Below are 23,435 nucleotides of genomic sequence, written 5' to 3'. Positions count from 1 at the left end.
TTTATATTGGTGTGTATAAATGTCTTCACAGAATACCATTTCAAAGTAATTAATAGCTCGACGGGATACGGTTTTAATTTCTCTTCAAAGGATGTGAGTTTTAAATATCATGCACAATATAAAGCGGTCGCTTAGAGTCCATTGTCGGGGCAATCTGCATGTCGTTAACCTCAGTGGCTTGGACCGCAGAATGTTGCCTTATTGACAAAAAGGTGAACGTTAAAGAAGACAAGAGCTGTATGCAAATGAAGGTTTGGAGGGAACAAGCCCTCAACAGGAGCATTGCACAAGCACATCACACTCTTATCAGCAGTTGAAAGTACCGAACCACGGCTGCCCTCGGGCGCTCTTTATAATTGGAGTGTTTTCTGATCTCATTTGAAAGTGTAGGATGGAAATCCCTCACCCTGGCTCACCTGACTTGCTAGAGTGTTCACACGAAGGGGCACAGGGAGCAATTGTTCCTGCCCTTTTAGAATTAGCAAATCCAAACTTTCCTTTTTCTTCTTGCATTGCCCATATCCATAATTTGACCAAAGAATAATACCTTTTATCAAAAAAGATATGAGAAGACAGTACGACCGTGTACTCTGTTCTAGCCCTGTCTACCCTGTTGTGTCTGAAAGATGTAGGATAAAGATGTAACTGCTAATGCACACATATCAGATGTTTTATTATTATAAGGATATATTTAAAAATGTGAACAGGTGACCCCCTGTTCACACTTTGAGAGTAAGACTGGAGCAAATTAAACCCTCTTTGAGACCAGAATAGGTCTAATTAATGTAGACCCTTCAAGATACTCTTACCAATTAGTAGGATTTTAGCAAATCCATGTCGAGGTTTGACACAGGTTTAATGTGGTATCTTAATTTGTCTGCTGGAAAATGAAAGAAAAGTTGTCTAAGGAGAAGACAAACTTTAAATATTGTTTTAGAATTGTCATGGGGAAAAAAGGGTGTTAAATGTGATGGTCAAAACAAAAAGAGACAAACAGATGTCTATCAGAATGCTGGTTTAAATTGTAAATCAAAAATAAATACAAATGTGATATCAGTGCCTGATCAGAATCATGTGATTTTTACAGTATATAGCAATATTGATGTTCTATGAGAGAGGAACTGCAGCATGTTGATGTGACCTTACTCACAGCCTTTGAAAGTAGGCCAGTGACCAATACAACTGCTTATGGTCACGTGTGGCCATACTACATATACAACACACCTACAGTGCTACCAAATATAGGTAATGTGTAAATACAGAAATTAGTCTAAAATGTTGTATCGTAGTAAAAACGTGGACAGATCGGTGTCGACTAACCAGCCGATGCGCCATCGGCTATGTACATTCACCAAAGGGTCACCGAAAGTATGCGTGTGGGAGTAATGTCAGGAAATGTTCAGGAAACAGTTAAAGCCTAAAAGCAAGCAGCTCCAACACCACTTACACATCTCTCAAAGGACAACTGCATTACTCCAAGTCAAGGCCGGCAAGAGAAGATTAAAGAGGCGAGCATATTTATGCGTTTCAATACCTTTTTGAATTGAGGAATCTGCATCGCATTTTGAGGTCATCACAAGATCAATTTCAGTTTGGTTTAGATGCAGAAAAATGACTTCAGAAAGTATTTGAAAGAAAAGCACTCAGTATTAAGCAGATGAGATTATATGATACAATATACCAAAGTCTCAAGCAGCTGCTTCATTGCGCCAGTTATTTCTTACTTGTTGTGTTTCTAGGATACGCTAAGGATATGCCATTACTGGTGACTCCTACGTTTTTTTGGGGCAAGCCATCCGGGAAGGGAAGAGCAGTGATCCGATGTACGAGGCATGATGTATAAAACCGTCCCTTGTGATCAGCATTTTGACAGCTGATCTGCAGTGATGGATGTTTCGCTGCCAGGGCGACGCGGAAGGGGAAGAGTAGGACCATGCTTTAGCAGGCTGATGATACAATCTGCATAGTGTTCGGGACCTTTTTACAATCTATTGTGACAAAAACTCTCAGTTTGGCTACAATAAACTGACAGCTAATACAGTGTGTTTGTTATCATCTTTGACATTAAACACAGAGTTTGGGCTACGGTCATCTTCGGTGATTCGGGCGGTCCGCTCCCGACAAATCGGTCCAATCCTCTTCCTTCTCCAATGTTGATGTGTATTCAGTCATTGCCATAAGTGTTGGAGTGATAAAAAAACTAAACGACGACAAATTAAGACAACAATTCATCAAATTTATGGACGCTACGACTTTTCGTCGGTGAACAATGTACCGATACGTTCGGCGTTAACATTTTTCTAGATCTCGCCAGATATTTAAATTCACATATCCTCATTTTATTGATGGAAAAAAAAGCATTGATCCAGGTGGCACATTGTTGTATTCATCGATCACACTCACTGTCCACTGAACCATCAATGCAATCTCATTGAAGGTGATCAAGCAAGAAGGTCTGTCCAAGGACGTCTCCGAGTGCACGCTTTTCGACCTGCTGAAGTACAACGACGTCGATGACGACGAGCACCTGACCAAAGACGAGTTTTACACGGCCTTGGGTGAGTCCAAAATTTCTTGGTAGTAACATCTTTTGTGCCAAATAAAACCCGATCCCTGAAAAATAAATATCGAGGCACAATCTGGCCTTTTTGTGCACACGTGTCCCATTTAAAGTTGCCTCAGAAAACATTTGTAAAACGCCTATTCTCAGTCAATGCCTTTTAATATTGCCTGATGTGTTGAAGTTCATTGCTCCCGTCACATTATACAAATGTGACGAATACGTTTTCACTCACTTGGACAGCAATGCAATAATCATGATGAAACTGTAACACAAAGGGTAAGCACACCATGGAAACAAATGCAATCTCTTTGATACATGTTCATTTTAAGCCTTAAATAGATTCACATTGTTCTCCTACCCACATGTAAGCTGTTCTCAATCTTCTAGTGGTGCGACGTACCAGATTGACCAACCCGTCTCAAAATGTACATACTTCATTTATGCCCTACGAAGGAGAAAATAAGTATGTCTATTTAGGTTTGAAATCAGTCAGTTGAGTTTCCTTGGAAACAGGATTCATTATAAAGTCACAATCTTGATACATTTATGCGCTGTATATTATAAAGTCTTTAATATCTCGCCAATGGATTACTTACTTTGAACTCCAGATTGTTTGGCAAACTGTCTGTTTGGCTCTCTCGGGTAAATGGATAAAGGAGTTCAACGTGGAGTCGGTGCCAAAGGAAGCAGGTCATGACTAATGCGAGACAGTAGTTCAAACCAAACCCCCCCCCCCCCCCCACCCTCATTATAATATGACAGGTTATCCTGCTATGCCTGAGTCACCCCCCAAAACACGTGGACTAGTTCCCTCCTTTTGTTTCCTCCTCATGCTCTTCTTTCTTTCCCGGTTCCTCTCCGTCTGACATTTTCAGTCAGCTCAATATCCTCTGACAGAATATATATTCTGACATTTGGCTGGCTTGACACATTTAGCAATGGGAGAGAATTCATAATCAACCTTCCGCTCATCAGTCCTTTTGTATTTGAAGCATTTTCTTCGAGCAGACAAAGTCACGGGAGGAATTGAATCGTCTCGCCTGGTATTCTCCACATCGTACGTGAGTGACTGTGTGGGAGCAAAAAAAAAAACCCTTCGGGCAAATCCTGAAAATAAAGTAACGCCAGCCAATCTGCGCCGGGCTGCATTTCCTTGAAGAGTTTAGTTCCTCTAGCTCTCAAATACTTCCCCTTCACTTTTCTGATCTTTTTTTTTTTTTTTTTTTGCATGCTTTCAGCTTAACTCCTCATGAGGAAATCGGATATTTAATGTTAGTAAATTTCCCCCTCTGCGTCAGAGTTTCTTCAAAACCTGTCTAACTCTTTTACTTTCCGTAAAGTGTCATCTAAAGAGTAGAGCGGATTCAATCAAGCAGTAATGTACTCGAGTTGTTGTCTCTTTGTCAACAACTTAGTGCGACACAAAACTGGAGCACTCAAAGCCATTTCACCTGCGTTCACTCACTTCTGAATTCATAAGAGCGTTTTAAATACTTGGAGGTCAATGTAGAGTTGGTGTCTTCTTCACTCTGCTACATGCTTCTGTGCTTCAAAGAAAAATGTTGAATAAGAAATTGTGCCTGTGAGGCAGCTGAGAAAGGAAAAAAAAAAAAAAAAGGTCACCAATTCACCTTCTCGAGAGACTCAACTGTATTGAACTTGTCAATTCAATTGATTTTCAACATGCAGTCATGAACCGATGGAGATAACGCAGCCATGACGCAACGAAGATAAAGCCTTACAAAAGAAAGAAAGAGCTCTGGATTTGTCAAAACATTGTCACCAGTTGTGTGTGCCGCCGCCCCCCCCCCCCCCCCCCCCCCCCCACAAAAAAAAGGAGATCTGAGCCAGATGCACAAACCAAAAGAAAAAGAAATTGAGTGAAAGCTGCATTGTGTTGCAGAGCCCGGAGTTAATTCCCAGTAGATTCAGCAGTACTAGCAGCCCTTTCACATTATGGGGAGCCGTTAAGATCCAATGTTCACATCTTCATTCGCTCCCATAGAGGATGTCAGAGTATGTTGAAGGGCTTTTCTCCCCCATGACGGTACTCAGTATCTAGTTCATCAATCTGGATGCTCACCAACATGAGATTTAAACATATCACCAGATCACAGTGTGGTAATATGCATCTTGCCCCGATGCCAATAATCATCTCGCATCATCGGTACGATTCACATTTAGAAAATACATGCTAATTGGAGGAAGCATTACTTTTTATTATGTTATGGAATTGACTAAAAAAAAAAAACACACATTTACTGAGCGTGGCCAATCTATCGCATTACTGTTCTTTCACAATCGGTTATTCAAACGGGGATATTTCGTACGAGAGGCTCGGCGGCTCACGTCATCTCCACGTCGTCAATGATGACTCGAGTCTTGACCTAGAGCACGTGGATGTGGGTTGAACCAGCAGGAAATGCGTTACAAAGTTATACTTTTTCAGTTCGTTGTCAGTAAAAACTTGTGGCGGCTGTAAAAAGAAAGAAAAAAAAAATAATCTATACAAATACCTTTCAGCGCCATCGTAAAAAAACTGAGCACCGTCGTGAAGCCAAATCAGTTGATCCGAGTGCGTCCAGAATTACAGTGCGGCTTGGAAGCTGAACAGCAATAAATGCCGAATGACTCCACGTGAAAACGGCACCTGTCGGGACTCCTCTCCTAATAAGGACCCTTTGCACACCTTTTGTGGAATATGCAAAGCGTGGCAACGTTGTTTGTCAGGACAGAAGATAAGACTTTAATGTCCATGCATTATTCATTCCTCCTTTGCATAGACTAGAAGGGGGTTGAGAATCAATTTGCTTCAGCTAGCACTGAGGCAACTGTCTGGCAGAAGTGATGTCTTTTAATTAGATGATGTTACAGATATGAATGATGTCTGCCACGCTACTGATAGTCGGCCCCTTGTCATCGTTGAATAATTTGGTGAACGATGGCTTAGTGCATCATGGGTAAACAGATTAGATGTCATCTATCATGAAATGTCATTAATTTTTTGGGTGGTGGCACGAGTGTCACGATACATCAATTATGTGCGGCGCACAGAAGGTATATGAGGAAACCTATACTGTGTAATAGGTGCATCGGTGACCTTGAACATACTTTCACTCAAGCGTTTCCAAAAGGTTTGTGAATAAATCATTTGTAATTTGTTGTTACATGCAGCGGTATGATATTTGGTATATGCAGTTCAGTAGTTGTACTGTGCCTCAGTGCTGTTTGTAAAGCTGCAATACCGTTTATGCATTTCAAGTAAAAAGTTATTCTGTACTTTATGTGACAGGAATAGTCATGATGTGTTTTTCTTTTTTGTTGTTGTAATTCATCAATTCTGCATCCAATATGTTCCTCAATGTCACAGCACAGCAGCATATTTATTTTATATCATAAGAATAAACACCTAACTCTATTATAACTGCATTTGTTGAATTTCCAAGCATCTGCTTTACTTTATTACATCCAACCCACACCCTGACTAATGCGTACAACAAAGCACAAAGGAGACAAACTTATCAGATTATCATTTGTTAAAAATGTGAAACCTGAGAAGAAAGCAATCATACTCTCCAAGCGAGGGATGAATGGTTCACAGAGCACGTAGGAATAAGTGATACAGGTGCATTCTAAAAACACATTCCTCATGTCTTTACATGTGCCTCCTTTTCCCTCTTTATCATGGAGCTGTGCACTCTGGCAAAAGGTGATGGTCTAAAAACACTCTTTGTGCATTCAGTGCTCGGAGGAAGGTATACTGAGAAAAAAGGTTGCGCTCGCAATTTACCAGAAGCAATATCTCAACCAGACGGTGACATAGGAACCTGGAACGTTGTACTTGGACGGATGTTTAGGTTACCGATAGGTACATGTTATTTCATGTATAATATCCAGGCCCTGTCAGAAATACATAGTCTCGAGGTCAGCGTATAAAAGCTTCCCCCATTGGGCCAATGTCCCCTTTTTAAGCCCTTTGCAGTTGGTTGGACGATCTCCAGGTGCCTTGCATGTGCATCCTGCAGATTACACGTTATTAGTTTTGGTACACCTACTAAATGCATTTGCTAAGCCTCTTTAGACACGTCGCTTCACTGACGACAATGACAATGAATGTGCAAGTGTTCGGAAAGAATGTCTGAATGCTCCCTCAAGGCTAGTTCGTGGGCTTGAATCCAAACCCGAAAAAAAGCAGATCTTGCAGTGTTGCCTCGCCTTTTTAACACACACACACACACACACACACACACGTAAAATACGCATCCCATGGAGAAGCTACCTCCAAACACTGCAGCGATCATATTTCCTGTCCGTCTTGATGTAGCACATTTTTATGACTCCGGCACTTGCCCTCATTCCGGCTCGTCCGTCAACGACATAAAAGTTTATTTATTCAGTCCGCTATTCAACTGATTCACAGTAATGACCTTAACTGTCCTATCAAGTAGAGTGGTAATGCTATTTGTGCTGCCCTGTGGAACATATATCACCCTGCTTGTTGTGTCATTGGTGCTAAGATATTGATCTGAACCATGACACCTCTTGACAGAACACACTGCTTTGGAGATACAGCGCTTTGATTTCTGCTGAGGCGAGAAGCCTTGGAGTGCCTCTTAAATTCCTTGAGGGACCGGTGGGGAAAGTGTGAGGAAGACTGTGATGTGATCTATAATGTTGATGTGCTGATGTTGAAGGAGCGGCAGTGTTTTTTAAGGACAATACCAGTATCTGTACTGGTATTGTCCTCCATGTCTTGGTGTCTATACTTAACATATCTACTCTGGGGTTTTAGGGCCATGGTTCGGTACAGCTGAAAAACAACAAACAGAAAAGTGATACGTTTATTTTCATCATCTTGAGGCGGCCCCACTTGCAACTCTGCTATACTTTTGGTACACTTACAGCTCTGTTTTCTACCAGCGTTCATATTGAACATACCTGCACAATGTTAACTCAAATGCTTTTTTCACATGTTTTGACACTACCTGCTTGTGGAAACTAAGGTATGTCAAAGATAGAAAAGGTTAGATTTTGGCAACTTAACTGTTGAGTATTATCATAAAAAAGGACCCTCTACAGTTTAAACACATTTAGGGTTTGGGTTATTAGTTAAAACATAAATACTAATTTAAATAGCCAACTTACAGCAGGGCAAGAATAAGCACAATTCAACCAAACTTCGGAAACTCTTGAGAACTCCTGATAGTTTGTTTATTGCACTGGTCCGATGTGAGGGTCCCGGGACAGGGATGTCGTATGTGTACAGATTGTAAACATTTTTAATTTGTGATTCTGGGCTGTACAAAATAAACTGAATTGAATCAGTAATTAGTCATTTTCTCCTTTTTGTTACTTTGGCTTGAATCCAATAAGCTATCAATACATGCGTGGACTATTTTCTTTTTTTATGCCAATATGGGTTTAATTTGAGGGGAACATACCAATTGTGATCTTTCTTCACTTTTCTTCCCTTTTTGGTCTATTTTTGTTTCATTCTATTCTGTTTATTCATACTTCACATTGTCTTTTGGTTTTATGCAAGACGGCTCTAATCCTGTGTGTTTCCAAGTCTGGGGTAATCCTTATATTTTGCAGAAAGTTTGCCAAGTTGGGAAATGAGTTGACTTACGCTCCCCTACTTCTGTGAAGATTATAATTAGACATCCAAACCAACAGCCGGCCGGGTCGCCTTAAGGGAAGTCTCCTTCCATTAAGGCAAATTCTGCTGTTATTCGGCACACATGGCACATCGAGAATTAATGGATACTCATGCTTTTACTTGTCAAAACCCCCGCTGAGCATTCCATTCACAGGCTGCGAGAAGTGGTGTTAAAATCGTTTCATAATTCATGGTTTATTTTCCAGGGTGGGACTTTCCTATCTCTAGGATGTATTAGAGATAGTTCAAATAAGGACAAAGCACAGTTTTCTCCGACGACTCTCGAGGGTGGATTGTTCTTATGACAGTAAAAGGAATTGTGTGTTTTTAACAATTATATGTTTTTAACAACTATATGTTTACTCGACATATGTGGAAGACGGAGCTGTTGTTTAAGATGGTTGAGTTGGGTAGCTTCTAATTTGTTTTGGGATTAAATTGATCAATTCACAATTAAAGCAAAGTAAGAAAACGGTAGTTAAGATAATGGATAAAAACCTGATGCTTCAGAATCAGGCAAACTCGAGACTGTTAGCGTAAACGCGGGGAGAGGTAGTTGACGTCTTTGGTCACAGATAGGAAGTAGTTATGGACTGGAAACTGTAATTGTTGTGCTTGAAGTATAGAAAGCTAATAAATCCAATTAAATGTTTGTATATCCTGGATCATTTTGGAAAAATGAAGGGGAAAAAAGTGGGCTAGGGCCGAGGAGCGGGGTCTGATTAGAGATTGGTAACATTATATTTCATGACATCCCAAACAATCTCAGAATTGGCCTCGCGAGATAAGGGGATGTTTAAAATGTTAGATAGCGTTTTGAGTTATTTCAAACCATGACATGCCAGATCTCTTAATTAATATTAACAGCAGCATTGGTGTGTTTAATCAAAGTACAAGTCAAGTTTATAGCTCATAAAACAGGTTTTAAGTGTGCGGTTACTCTTTAAACACCGTTGTGTAGAATGACAATTCCTAATCTTTATAATAAGTGATGTGTTTTTAATTTTTTTTTATAGAGCAGCACCAACAGTTTAAGTACTATGTCTGAAAGATAGACGCAATAAATGCTGAAAATGTAACTGCCGGAACTAAGAATAAATCAGAATAAAGGGAAGCAGCCTTTCCAACAATCCACTTCCTTTTCCAAGATCAATCCATTACTGGGCACTCCCGCATTTTTTATTAAAGCTCCCAAGTCCATTTTAATTTTGCTGGCAGGCTTCGTGAAGTGTAGGGATAGGGAATTTTATTTAATTTCCATATTCGACTGTCCAAAAAAACAAACACATTCAGATGATGCAATAATTAAATAATTGGGCTGGTGAAAATAAGGCTGGTTTACTTTTTCATCTGCTGCCACCTTGGCCCGTAAAACTAAACAGTTAATGCCGTTGTAATGAATTTAACCATAAAACACCGGTGGGCCCACATTCTGTCTTTAAGAGCCAGAGGGAAGATACTGGCATCGTGTACTGGTATCATATGAAATGGGAAAACCTCCATTGGTGCCAACAACTGGCATGATTTTTTTTAAAGAGATCCCTTGACCTCTCACCTCAGGGTATGTGACTTGAACTGGGTTCAATGGGTACCCACGTGTCTTCCCTTAACATACTTGTCCTCTTTATTCTAATCCCATGCAATTTGGGGCAAAAAAACATGCAGTTGTTTGTATCCATTATAAATGTGTTTTTTTCGCATATTCTAAAAAGGGGTGTATTTGAATATTTTTGCATACTGGGGTCCCTAAACAGTCTTGGATTTGTATAAATTGGGTATGACTGGGAAGCTGAAACTCTTGTGGATCAAATTAGCCCAATTGTATTAATTCATAGCCTAGTAGTGAGACATTGTTTTGAACTTTTGATGTCACTCTATAAATGACCTTGTGTGACCTCTATGATAATCACAGCTTCCTGAAACTTTCCAACCACAACAACTACAAGATCTAGAGCATTTAGAGGATGCATGGCATTTCTAGGTATAGTGACAAAAAAAAAAGGATTTTTGTAAAAGAAGTGCTCATCATCCAAACATTGAGATTCCGAAAATTCTTGCAGATATTCTCGAGTTGTAAAAAATCGTAAATTTAGTATTAAATATGTGTAGTAATTGGTATCAATTGGGGATTGATTATTTTATTTTATACATTTTAATTAACGCTTTAATTCATATATTATTGATGTATGACTCAAACAACTTGACACACAGTGCTGAGCTGCATGTCAAATGAATCTTCAGGTTTCCAGCTTTCAGATGATATGTACCACTTCTATGTGGCATATATTGTTTTTTGTGCCACCCTCCTCTAAAGATCGCCTTTTCCCCCTAAAAAAGACAAATACGAGGGTCTCTGTGTTAATAAAAAGTTTAATGTAATATAGCTCTTACTGCACATTTATTTTGTCAAAAATATTTCCAAGCATCACTCTTAAGGGCCAGTAACGTTAGATATTGAGTGATATTTGACTGAAAATGTTGAATGTTATCTGTGGCTCAGCAGATCTATTTTTTTATTTTTTTTTGTTTGGATCTAGGCATCTACTCTTATAGATAACAGCTACACCACTGCATCCTGTTCAAAAAGGTTAACCTCTCACTATCAAACATGCTCAATTTATGTTTACATCGATAATGATCACTGAAGAGCTCCACTTTCAGTGTGAACTTAATGGTTTACATGGAGATACAAAGCCAAGGTGAGCGTACACTTCCCATGAAGTTTATTTGAAGACTATTTTCATGCCTCCATGCCATCTGTTCCAATATCTTAGGAACGTGTGCTGATGAGAACGCGGTTGTTCGAATGCCGGTGTGACCTCACGAAACCCGTTTATTGGCCATAACTCAAGGATTCATCTGCACATTACAATTTCTCACAAATGCCTAGTCAGATAAAACAATGACGCAACGACATTCTGGACGTAAGCCTAGGCCGGAGGCATGAAAACCGTGAGCCGGTAACTGTAGTTGTTCATTAAATTCCAGATGATACTGGGAAAGAGAAGCTTCTGAGAAGGCAGCTTGTTCTCAGCGCAGCGACACCGTTACCCGAGTCTTTGTGGATCCAGCGGATCAACACTTTCAGTCTGCTTTTAATTCACGAGAGAGAAATCGCTGTGAATATATTTTCGTGCCCTCGCCGACTGCGAGAGGTTCAATTGGCTTTTTTTTCCTGGCTGTCAGGATTGTTTACGGGTTCAGTGCAAACGGATGGCTGCCTTCATCCTCTTTTCTCAAGGTTTTAACATCTCACGCCAGCGCAGTCGAAGGTGTTGGCATCCCCCTCGTTTGCAGCCGCGGATGCCAACAGCGAGTGTGTGCCGCGATGCCGATGTGAAAACGAGTCGTACGCAACAGACAGAAGGGTGGCGGCTGAAGATAATTGATGCATACGCATAAGTTGCCGACGACCACGCAAAACAGGTTTCTGATGTTGCTCGGGACGGCAAAAGAACAGGTGTCACTCAACATTAAATCCTTAATAAAAAAAGAAATAAAACAATTGCAATGATATAGCCATGCAGCCGTATGTGTGGTGTAATATGATGGAACCATTCAATCACAGCCTCTCTTATGTGAAAGGTTAAGTGCTATATGATTTACTTATCGTAGTTAGATAGAGGGATTTTTCATTAGTTGTTTTTTTGTAACTGTGATAAAAATTAATCCAATTAGAGCTCCTCTTAAGCGCTCTTGCATGCTAATGCTGGCCGTCCCTCAGGATGCCTCCTAACAGCTGCTTTGGTAACAGACTTGAGGCTGATCATCCAGAGGTAATGCACTCACTAAGAACATTTGTAAATGTTTAACAGCCATCTTGATGTGTGTAATTTGTGAGGGAGGAGAGAGGAAGGGGGTTATAAGTATCCTCTCGCCCTTTACCTGTCATATTTGAATATGTAAAAGGTGTTGTAACAATAACACTGCAGACATAGAATAATCTCCAGATGTTGAAGGATGATACTGCGATGCTGACGGATACGGAAACTAGTGGTCCTTGTATCTGTGCCACTGGGACTGTTCGGAGCATTATAAAATAATCTCATTTAAGTGGAAAAGCTCAGAATCCACATCAAAGGTAGTTCCTCCCTCAAAATGATGCCAAGGTTTCTTTGACCTAAACTTGAGCTGTGCATGTAAACAAACACAAATGCATCTCCGTGGATTCGGAGGACGACTGTCTTGAGAAAATGTGGACTGAAGTTTGTACCGTTTAAGATGCGATGAAGATCTTAATTACAAGTCTAAGATGCGTTTTGCAGCCGAGTGCGAATCGGCAGGGATGAGAGTTAGCACCTCCAAATATGAGGCCATGGTGCTCTGCCGGAAACCGGCGGATTGCTCCCTCCAGGTGGGGGCAAACTGCCTACCCCAAGCGAAGGAGTTCAAGTATCTCGGGGTCTTGTTCACGAGTGAGGGTAAGGTGGAGCGGGAGATCGACAGCCGGATCGGTGCGGCTGCAGCAGTAAAACAGGCGCTGTACCGGTCCGTCTTAGTGAAGAGGGAGCTGAGCCGGAAGGCAAAGCTCTCCATTTACTGGTCGGTCTACGTTCCAACCCTCACCTATGGTCACGAACTCTGGGTCATGACCGAAAGAACGAGATCTCGGATACAAGTGGCCGAAATGAGCTTCCTCCGTAGGGTGGCCGGGCTCAGCCTTAGAGATAGGGTAAGGAGCTCGGACATCAGGGGGGAGCTTGGAGTCGAGTCGCTGCTCCTTCGTGTCGAAAGGAGTCAGCTGAGGTGGTTCGGGCATCTAGTTAGGATGCCTCCTGGACGCCTCCCATTAGAGGTTTTCCGGGCACGTCCAACTGGTAGGAGGCCCCGGGGAAGACCCAGGACAAGCTGGAGGGATTATATCTCCCGGCTGGCCTTGGAACGCCTCGGGATCCCCCAGAATGAGCTGGAAAGTGTTGCGGGTGAGAGGGAGGCCTGGGTCGGCCTGCTGAACCTGCTGCCACCGCGACCGACCCCGGATAAGCGGCTGATAATGGATGGATGGAAGTCTGAGATGCCGAGATATCAAGCGTCTAATGTTTACATCTGTTATATATCTTCCAGGTCTCATGAATGTGCAAGAAAAGTGTTGGATTAAAGTAGATTGAAGAGCAAAGTAAATGGCAGCTGAAGTTAGACTTTCTCTGTACTTTGTATCTATTGTACCTCTGATTATACCATGATTATACCTCCCAACGGCACCCGAACAGGAAGCTCCTGCTTCTAAATGTATTTCGCAGGCCTGTTGTAACAATATAATAGGTAATTAATGTCCAAAGCGGGCCCACAAGGTGGATATTGTGCACGTCCAACACCATCTTGGTAAAACGACACCTGATGCGGTCCACACTGTTTATTGCACGGCTACCAAAAGTGAAATAGTTCAACGTCTTGACCTTTTTACGGCTTAGTCAGACAAACATCTGTGTGGAAGAAAAGCAGGCAGACGACAACTCCACATTGAATGAGGAGATCCTACAGTAATTATCTCAAAATAATACACCGGATCCACATAAACCAGTAAGGAACAAACATGGTGATTTGGTGATAGCTTTCAATATATATTTAGAATTTTTAGCATATTCTGTTGTGTAGGCTACAGTCTCTTTTGCTATGTTTTATTAATGAACAAAACACATTGTTTTGTGAGTGTTTTCTAGAGCGTGTGATTAACTAAACGTCAGTGGAGGTGTCATGTTTGTCTTGTCTATTTTTTTCTTTCCCATGTGAGCTTCCGATCTTCAGTGTGCCGCCTCTCTTTTCCTCCGTTAGCTTAAACACGCTTCATCCGCGTTTCTTCACTCGACATCACAGTCACGTTGTATATTTTTTTTTTGCTCTTTTCTAAACTGAGCTGAGAAGAAATACCAACTTGGAACGGTGCGAAGGTGTCATCGCTCCCTGTCAACATGCGTGTTACGTCTTTTTATAGGAGATCACCTGATTAGCGTTGCCGTTTCATGGGACTGCAGGGATGCGGTTTGTTTAGGAGTGCGACAAGTGGCAGCATTTCAACATTAAAAAGCAGAAATAAGCACTTTTCCTTGGTTTGACAAAAGGGGGAGTTTGTGTACTTCAACGTTCAAACTGTCTTCTCTCTGTCAAACAAGTCCACCGAGTCCCTCATCTTCGGCATCAAAAACAAACACTCCATTCTTCTTGTTTTGGGACGAGAGTTTGCACAAATCAACCATCCAAAGATCTGAGAATGAGCACATACGTGTGTGTGTGTGTGTGTGTGTGTGTGTGTGTGTGTGCGTGTTCTGTTTTTGGGGGGTGTTTTATTTTTCCTTTTCCCCTTTTGAGTCTTTGCACATGAGCTATGAATACTCAGCATCAGGGAACATACTTTTTTTTTATTTCCGCTTCAAAATGTCAAACTCAAAAGCAATCGGGGGTACACAACCTTTCAGCCTCGGTGATATGGAGCATCATTGAGAGGGAGGGAGAGAGAGAGACAGAGAGAGAGAAAAGGAGTGTGTTAGAGGAATGAGAGACTTGGTGAAGATAGACAGAGCGGGCATGCTTTAGAGAAAGAGAGCGACAGAGCGTGATAGAGGATGGAGCGAAGGGGGTTGGCTCAAGAAACCTTGGTGCAATTTGTCTTCATGCACGGCCCCCCTCGCAGCATCCTGCAGTGCCGGGGCTATTTTCCTTGACAAGCTTGTTGCCTCCAGTGCAATAGGTGATTTACCTCTCGCTGACCAACATCCCCTTCTGGGAGCAGAGCAGAGTAAATCAAAAGTCCTGGACTTTGCCGTTAATCACTAATTACAGGTTGGATGGTGAAGGTTGATCCTTCCTTCGGGGGGGTTGGGGTCCCCTCAGGCCTCAAATCAGACAACAAAAAAAGAAGAGAAGCCAAGGCCACTCCCTCCTCTGATAAATCTTTCGCAGAGGAGGCGCACGACTCAGAGTGTTTGAGACGGCTCAAGCAGCCCAGACTCCCATCTCTCCGAGGAGTTTCTCATTCAAGTCGGATTCCACCCCCTCGCTTCCTTCTTCCCCTCCCCTCTTTCCTCCATCCACCGGCTAAAGCTATGATGGAGCCTCCCTGGCTTTCTGTCTGCAGACTTTCTTCCTTAAATCCTCCCTATGGTCTCACTGGTTTCGATACCCTTCCCCCCCCCCCCGGGGATCAGCGGCAAATGGAGTTTGTTGCTTGCAGGGTACAGCACAAGCATTAAGATACAAGGGGGCTGTAATTGAATGGTTAGGGAGGACACTATTGAAGGAGATTTCTGTCAGCATACCCACCCACCATCTCCTTAACATTTCGAAAGAGTGCCAAGTGGCTGAATGGGGTTGATCAGCTGGCTTCAGCACTATCAGGAACAGGTGAGGGGGAGGATCTTGGATTAGCCATGCGTGACTGATGGAAGATCCATTTTTCTTAATTCTTTACTTTCTGCATTAGAGCAGATTTAATGTGTTTTACCCTCCTATTTATGGATTTCTTTGGGGTCATCGTGGTTTGTTTGTTTTGTTTGCTTTACAAATGGTCCTCATCTTATTTTGGTTGTTTTTAATTAAGTTTTTTTTTTTTTACACATCCTCTGATCTGAGCCCAGTGTTTTCTCACAGCATTCAACCTCAAAAGATGAGCAGTTTTAAAAAAGCGCTGCAAAAGCAGGACGTTTTTTGTTGGCATTACTGCTTGTGGCAGATGTAATAATCAATAATTTATTAATATTAAAATATGTAATGATATTTAATAACTGAGTTATGCATCATAAATCCATGAATTAAGTGTAAAAAGGTTGAGTGACGGCTGAGTGGCCTTTCTCCAGTTTCACCACGCCTCGACTGCAGTACTGTTCAGGTACTGTAGTGGCATCTTGATAAATGTACTTTTCAATGACCAATACTCATAAGTTCACTGTGTTGTCCTCTGAGTTTTTGACTAAAACCAGATACCAGATATCAATTATTCAATGCCCAAATGGTCGGGATGGGTCCCTAATAATCTTTTTGTTTTTGAGAGTTCATCTTGGCACTGTCAGTGTAAATTGAGGATTTTCCACTCAGCACCATTATTATCACATTTCAGTTTTTCTTTATCTTTCATCTGCAACACAGTTCCTTTATAATCTTTTTTAATTTCTTTCCGGTCATTTCTTTCCTCTGTGTCCGTGCTGGCTCTCGTATCACCCCCGACTTCCACTTGTCACGTCTTTATTACAGACAAACAGCTTCTAACCGTTCAGTCGCCTTCCATCAAATGATCACATTAGGATGTCCATAGGGGGGAAATGTTTCAGTGATTATATGAAGTTGGTTATTTCTTGTCATGTTCCATTTAAACCCCTCTTTTCTCAGACAAACACAAGTGACGGGCTATGTTCATGACAAGAGAAATTTTCCCTCCGTGTCGGCCATCGCAAGAGATTTTTATCATCTATTGAATGAGACAAATTAATGAATAGTTATGTTTGCTTTTTGGAAAAAGAAAGACTGATCGGTTCATTAATTCATGTTTGAGCCTGCATACTAATTACTTATTTTATGTGTGTGTGTGTGTTTATGAGAATATTTAGTATGCAAGATCATTTTTATTTGATTGTTGTTAGCCAGAGAGGCTAATTTTCATCTGCTGTCAGATTTCTTAAAAGCAGCCAGAAATTACAACAAGATAAAAATGTAACTTTTCTTTTCTTTAAAAATCTCCAGTTTAAAAGCTAAATAAATAGTCTATAAACCATCTTGCTGTGGGGACCACACCAGCCATGACGATAAATCAAACCAGGGGCGTACATCCCACTGGTAAAGATCACATACATAAACATCATTCCCAACCGCTCGCTATTGCAAGATGGCAGCGTGCACCAAGAACATCTGTAATATCTGATACAGTCTGATGCAACTGCACGGCAATATGCAGCGACTTCGTGGAGCCGATGATGTTAAAAAGTGTGTGTCAACTCTGTCACACGTGTGTTGGGATTTGAGGTCAACATTTGGTACAGTTGCATTGAATTACATTATACTGCACGGGGGTTTTGTCCCCCGAGGCAGTGAGGAAAGTTAAGCAGAAACAGATTTCTATTATTTTGTTTCTGTTATCGGGCTTTTTCTGGGTAAACTCAATTATAGTAACAATCTCATAATATAAAAATAGCAGCCAGGGTAAAAGTAATTTTCACCTGGAGTTTTTGTTTTTGTTATCCCCATGAACCCCAAAACGTGTTATACTTCCCCCGCAGGATAAATACATTGATCACAGTATACTGTAATGAAATAGAAAGAAATTTGGAAACCGTGAAAATGCTAATTTTTTTAAATTGTGGTTGAATTTAGTTTGTTTAATCAAATCACACAGATCCTGGATTATTTTTGTTGTAATTTCTTTATTCATTCTTCTCTCCATTGACAGTAGAATTATGAAATCTTTGAGTTATACTCCCCAAGAAGAAATGCCTATTATTAATCCTCTAATTTTTCCTGGCTCGAACTTCATCCGGGTTGCATCGAGTTAAATGAGAGAGTAGAAGTCTTCGCTCGTGGGCTTCCCACTGAAAAGGGGGGTCTCCCGGGCTGATTGGCCGGGATCTAACGGACTGGCCGAGTTCACAGTTCAAAGACGCAACACGTGGAACCAAAAAAACCGCAAATGACTGAGAAGGTTGAAAAGCGCTCGGAGGCCACCGCAGTCGTGCTGTAATTGAAGGTGCTCTCATCCCGACTCGTTGGGCTGTGGCGACTGAACACTGTCTGCCGGACTCGCTCTTTCATTAGGTTTTGTATTTCATGCCCTCGGGAGCAGAACAAATTGAGTCTCTTGTTTCCTTTTTTTTTTTTTTTTTTTTTTGCTCTGTTGCTCATTACCCAGAGAAAAAGATTAAAAAGCATTCTCTCGCTGGCAGCGTTACGTAATGCCGCCACAGAATGGATGAGTGTACGCTGTCCACATCCAAATACCGGACGCACAAAAGGCTAACGTTAACTAGGCACGCTGACCTGTCACCAGCATTAATCTCTCAGTTATGAGGAGAAGGGAACCGCGGATCCCACAACCGCATCTCAACGCTCGCCAGAAACACGTTTTAGCAAAGCTCCGCCTCTCGTCGAGGTCTAGGGCTGCGTTTCCACGGGGAGCACGTTTTCTTTTTCTTTTTTTTTTTTACTTCTTCCTTTCTTTAGAAAGGATGCTGGTCTTTTACCACAAATGTAGGGAGCCTAGCTTATTTTTAACTTCTAGTTCCATGCCTCCCAAAAGTGGCTGTTCTGTACCGTTAGCTAACAAAGAGCTACACAGTGGTGGACCTATAGGGCCCTGAGAGATACAGATAGAGAAAGTAGAACTTACATTATGGTATCAAGACATAAATTATACAAAGTATTTGCAGAACATTTAACTTAATTCCTTTCCATTACTTCGCAAATTGCAATATGTGTGCTACCTCGTGCATCTTTAACTAAAATAAACACATCTGCCTCCGTAGCACAACAGCAACTAGCAGCTAATTGAGACGCTCGTGTTCTTGTATTCTTGTTTTCAGGCTTCATTAAGAGGAACATGTGAATCATCTCAGTGGATTTATTCCACTTAATTATGGGCTGTCACAATATAGAGAGGTTCACCGAGTATAGAGTTTTCTTCCTTTTTTTCTTTTATTTAGAGCAGTTTAATTTACTTTCTCAAAGTTTTGATTGAGTCAGTAGCCTTAAAAAGGTGCAACAAATAGGGGGCAGCATTTCACCTCTATTGCTGGGTCCATAATCTAAATACATAGTCATTGGTTATTACAATTTTAAAAAACTATCCTCTTGTGTGGCATCGGCCTATAGTGCATGTCAGCCACTTTTGTGCTTACTGTGCCACTAACGGACCACTAATCTCTGCAACACAATATATGGACGTCCATGACGTCGCCACTGTAACCTCCTCACATCCCGTCGATAATTCGGTTCATGTCTTGAACGTTGCACCCTTTTGGAGACTGTCTGACGCCGTGCTGTTTTTCTTCCTCTCGACCAACAGACGTGTACCTGCTCAATCTCCCCGATGACCAGGAAGTGAGCGTCACCACAGTTACCGTCGGCCAGAGCGTCGTGTTGACGTGCGCCATCACAGGGGAGCGGAGGCCTCCGATATTGTGGAAGAGAAACAACCAGTACCTGAACTCCTTAAACCTGGAGGACATCAACGTAAGACCCGGCATCACTCTCTCTGATTTTTGGGGGTTTCCCGATGGATGAATGGGTGCAGAATACGTAGATAGGTAGTGTAACCAAGGACACATTAATAGGTAGATATATCCATTCTTAACTACTGATATGGATCAAGAGCTGCACATTTGAGATTTTTGGCAGTCGCTCAGATTGTCAGCATGTTTTATTTGACTCTTGGCGCTGGCTTTGTATTTGTAGGCCTGACAGTAATCCAGGATGTCAGCTTGTGCTCATGGTGTCTGTGTTCAGAGACTGCAGGGAGGGACGGGGATTTCAGAGAAAGAAAGGAGATGAAGGGGGATTCCAAAGGGGTTCAGCCCTGGAGGAAGAACCTACTTCTACGTCTCGTTGAAAGTCTGCATGTGCGTATGTGAGTCTCCGTGTGTGTGTTAATCGGCATGCACAGGCCCCAGACTGCCCCCCCCGTGTCACTTCCATCCACATCAAAGGGAGCACTGAGCCAGACCTCTTCCGCCCGACCTTTTTCCTCTCGGCGTGTCAGGGCTGACCGAGATGAGCGTCATGCCGCTGTGCATAATTAAGTCAACAGTGTCGCAGTAGATAAAGGGAGACCCGACGAAGCCACTAATGTATCATTAAATGTTGATGACCCTTAAAATGAGTAAGAGGCGGCCAGCTGTCGCCAGTCATCCTTGGCACCATCAACGGACTCTAAACTAGTGTGCTGGTTCTGGTCGTTGGTGATGTGATGAGCGCCGTCGACGCCATTTTTTAGGCAGCTTCACCCACCGTTTGCCTTTTTGTAATGTCATTTTCTTTAATATATCAAGAGTGCTTTTAAGCAATTTATGGACAGAAAATGATTTATGCAAGTGCAGGCTCTAACAAAAAGAAAGAAATGTCAAGACAGATTATTTCTTGAAAACGCTTCTGAATATCTTTTGGAAGATTTATTGGAGGGGGAGAAAAAAAAACTGCAAGGTCTAGTGAGGTGAACGACGCAGGCTTTGATCTTTCTTACATTTTTACTTCTTTTACCAGGAACTGTTGCGGTTTCCATCTTTTTTTTTGTTTGCAGATTCAATAGAGCTTCTGTCTCATCTCCTGATTTCGCCCCGAAGACACATAGCAGGGTTCAGCGTCCCGACCAGAGGTGGTCTTTGTCTGCGCTTCACACGCAGTCATCAGTTCCCCTGGTGACTAATATCAGATCTTGCTCAGTTGTATTTTCAATTCAACAGTCGGATATGGGATGAAAGCTTCTCCTGCCAAACGCTGTTCAGTATATCCCCCCAAAAAATAACAAAAAAGCTTTGTGTGAAGTTAGTCAATAGCTGGAATAATGAAAGGAGGAACCAGCGTAGACATAAAATGACCCGCTACCTTTTCAAATGCTAGAACACTGCTGTAATTTTACATCAAAACGTTAGTTTTTCTCTGTGAAATCATAAAGGTTTCCTTATTCTTGTTCCTCCCGTACTGAGAGAGTGGAAACAAGCTGTGGTGGTTATCAATCTACGCTTGGCCTTTTTCAAACTGCTGGAGACTAAATATGATTTCCATCGACAATAAAAACCTTGAGTTTTCTATAGCTCCAGTTATTTATCAGAAAAGCAACTAACACTTTGGATTTTACTGAACGCTAAACCACTTTGGTACCGTTACGGATCTCCTTATGAACTTACACTTCATCCATCTGGTGCATGCAGCATGCCGGGTTGATCCCAGTTCAGCGTCATGAAGTGAGTCTGCGTTACACAACTGCAGGGACCAATCTGTCTCTTCGGGCTGAGAGCGCTCGCGGTCCTTCGACCCCGACGTCCGCCATTGTCAAGATTACATTTCTTTGTGTCGCTGTCCAACAAAGAGTTCACAACCTCTGCAAGCGCACACATTTTTCTCCAGAACATCATCGAAACTCCTTCCAGCTCGCGAATCAGCTTGAGTCGGAAAAAAAACGCGCGCAAACCACGAAGCACCGACGGAACATCAGCTGCTCGCCGGCTTAATCCAGATTTATTTTTGTCTCTCAGACTTCCAGTCAATCATTTCTGGTCCTTCCAGAGCGGAGGATGCATTTCAATCGGCACCTGTTTATGCAGCAGACTCATTTTAAATTGCCTCGCAGACTACTTCTGTATAATTGCCGGCTGTTAATATTTGTGAGCGTCGCCTGACGGACTTAATTACGCTCATATTCCTGTGAGTTTACACATGCGGTTTATGACGTCTAATCCTGCAGGCCTTCCCCCCCTGTTTAGAATTTTTTTTGGTTATTTTAGAAATTTTGTCGACTGAGTGCATCGCACATTAATCCCAGCGGTGCGCTTGTATCCCGGAGTTCAATAGAGCTTCTCTAAATTTTTTTGACAAAGCAGCTTACTGTAATTCCATGAAGTTGACAGTTGCTGGCTAGTGCATCATCATCCGAGGCTGTCAGTATTTCAATCCTCCCTGAGTGGCCGAGCCGAAGACATAGTCGCGTTGTGTGTGTGTGTGTTCATGTATGTGTTTGTGTGTATACCTTCCTTCATGTTTGCGTTTGGGGATGGTGGAACTAGTTCGGAAGAACATTTGATATTCTGTAAGGCTTTAAAAGTTTTGGAAATCCAACAAAGTGCATTTAAAGCAGCTACCCTGAGCGGGATATGGACATGTCAACTAATGTGAAAGGTGCTCGAGAAACACCAAATCTTTGATTCAGTTTGACAAAACATGGCATTATTACAAAAAATAGAAAGAGACCGCAGCTTCAACAGGAAAAGACATAAAGCAGGAAGCTGTGCAATACATTGGTATTATTCTCCTTCTTTATCTTGTCCTTGGTTTATCTCCCATAATGCTTTGGTGCCTTATTCTTGTGGGTTTAATATTATCTCTGCATTGTTGAGATGTACCAGCTGTAAATGTAAAACATATGTGATCATTCATAATATCTACATTTTAGTATTAGTTTAGTCTTTATGTGCAGAAAATGAAAACAATGTAGTTGTGCATTTTAGGGCAATTCACACATGACTAAACACAGTGTTGTATTATTATACATCCAACTTCTATAAAGAGGTTTTTTAATTTTTTTTAATTTTATTTGTTCCAAGCACACACTTGCACTCATTTATATTACTGCTATATTATCAACATATTAAATGAACACTGAGGTCTACAACATTATGTGAACACCAGCAGTGCTGTCACCTGTTTTTAAATGTATTTACTATGTGTTTTTTTTTAACTTAACTTCTTAATGTTTGACTTCTGTTCTCCCCAACAGATCCCGTCCCAGGTAGGGTGTTTTTTTTGTGTTTTTTTTGTTGTCTCAACAAGATTGCTTCACTCTTTTATTTTATTATTTATTTTTTCCATAAAGAAAAGAAAAGCCCACAAAGCTACTGAGGTGCTGACAAACAGATGCATGATGCTGTTGTCAGAAATGCACATCACTTCAGCCGGTCTGTTGGCTCTCAGTCTCAAGCACTTTCATGCACTTTGAAGATTAAAAACCTTCAAATTACGGGTGACAACAAATTAAAATTAATGAAAGGGGAAAAAAAAGTCTCAATAATCTCCAAAACAGCTGAGCAAAATAAAAAACAATGGCTTCACTCATACTAACGAAGGAACACGGCACTCAGTGCACACGAGTGGGGCTTATTCACGTGAATAAAAAAAATTCACCGGCGACATTTCTTTTCCAGAAACCGTCTTCGTTGCTGCGAACAAATAACAAGTTTTGTTGGAGGTTTCTTTTTTTTTTTTTTTAAATGTCGTTCCTAAAAGCTGCGAGCAACAAAAAATATGATTGCGTTCAACTCCATCATATTGGGGGTGGGAGGCTAAAATGTTAGCGTTTTCGAAATATCAAAACATCGACACGCTCCGTGTTGGTTAAATACCACCGGAGACAAGCGAGAACATTTGATTATTTTTGTTACGTGAGCCTGCACTTAAATGTCAAACTAACCCCCGATGTTTTATGGGTGTTGCCTCAATATACTTTCAATCTGGGTAAATATGTTTCTCTCACACCTCCAGGGTATTTTCACTCAACTAATTGTTTCCCTCTCGCAACGTTTTTTTCGC

The 23,435-nt window shown here is 41.6% G+C and overlaps 1 protein-coding gene across 1 annotated transcript in view; it reads left to right on the top strand.

The window, feature by feature from the left end:
- The window catches only part of fstl5 (follistatin-like 5), a 159,167-nt gene that overhangs the window by 94,407 nt on the left and 41,325 nt on the right, over window positions 1-23,435 (top strand). The window contains 3 exon segments of the mRNA XM_034543006.1: window positions 2,438-2,558; window positions 19,204-19,370; window positions 22,627-22,638. Coding sequence (XP_034398897.1) covers window positions 2,438-2,558; window positions 19,204-19,370; window positions 22,627-22,638 — 300 coding nt within the window.

This window comes from Cyclopterus lumpus, chromosome 10, assembly GCF_009769545.1.
Source record: "Cyclopterus lumpus isolate fCycLum1 chromosome 10, fCycLum1.pri, whole genome shotgun sequence".
Lineage (NCBI taxonomy): Eukaryota > Metazoa > Chordata > Actinopteri > Perciformes > Cyclopteridae > Cyclopterus > Cyclopterus lumpus.
The sequence above is the reverse complement of the archived record's forward strand: the minus strand, read 5'-3'. Positions and strand labels throughout refer to the sequence as shown.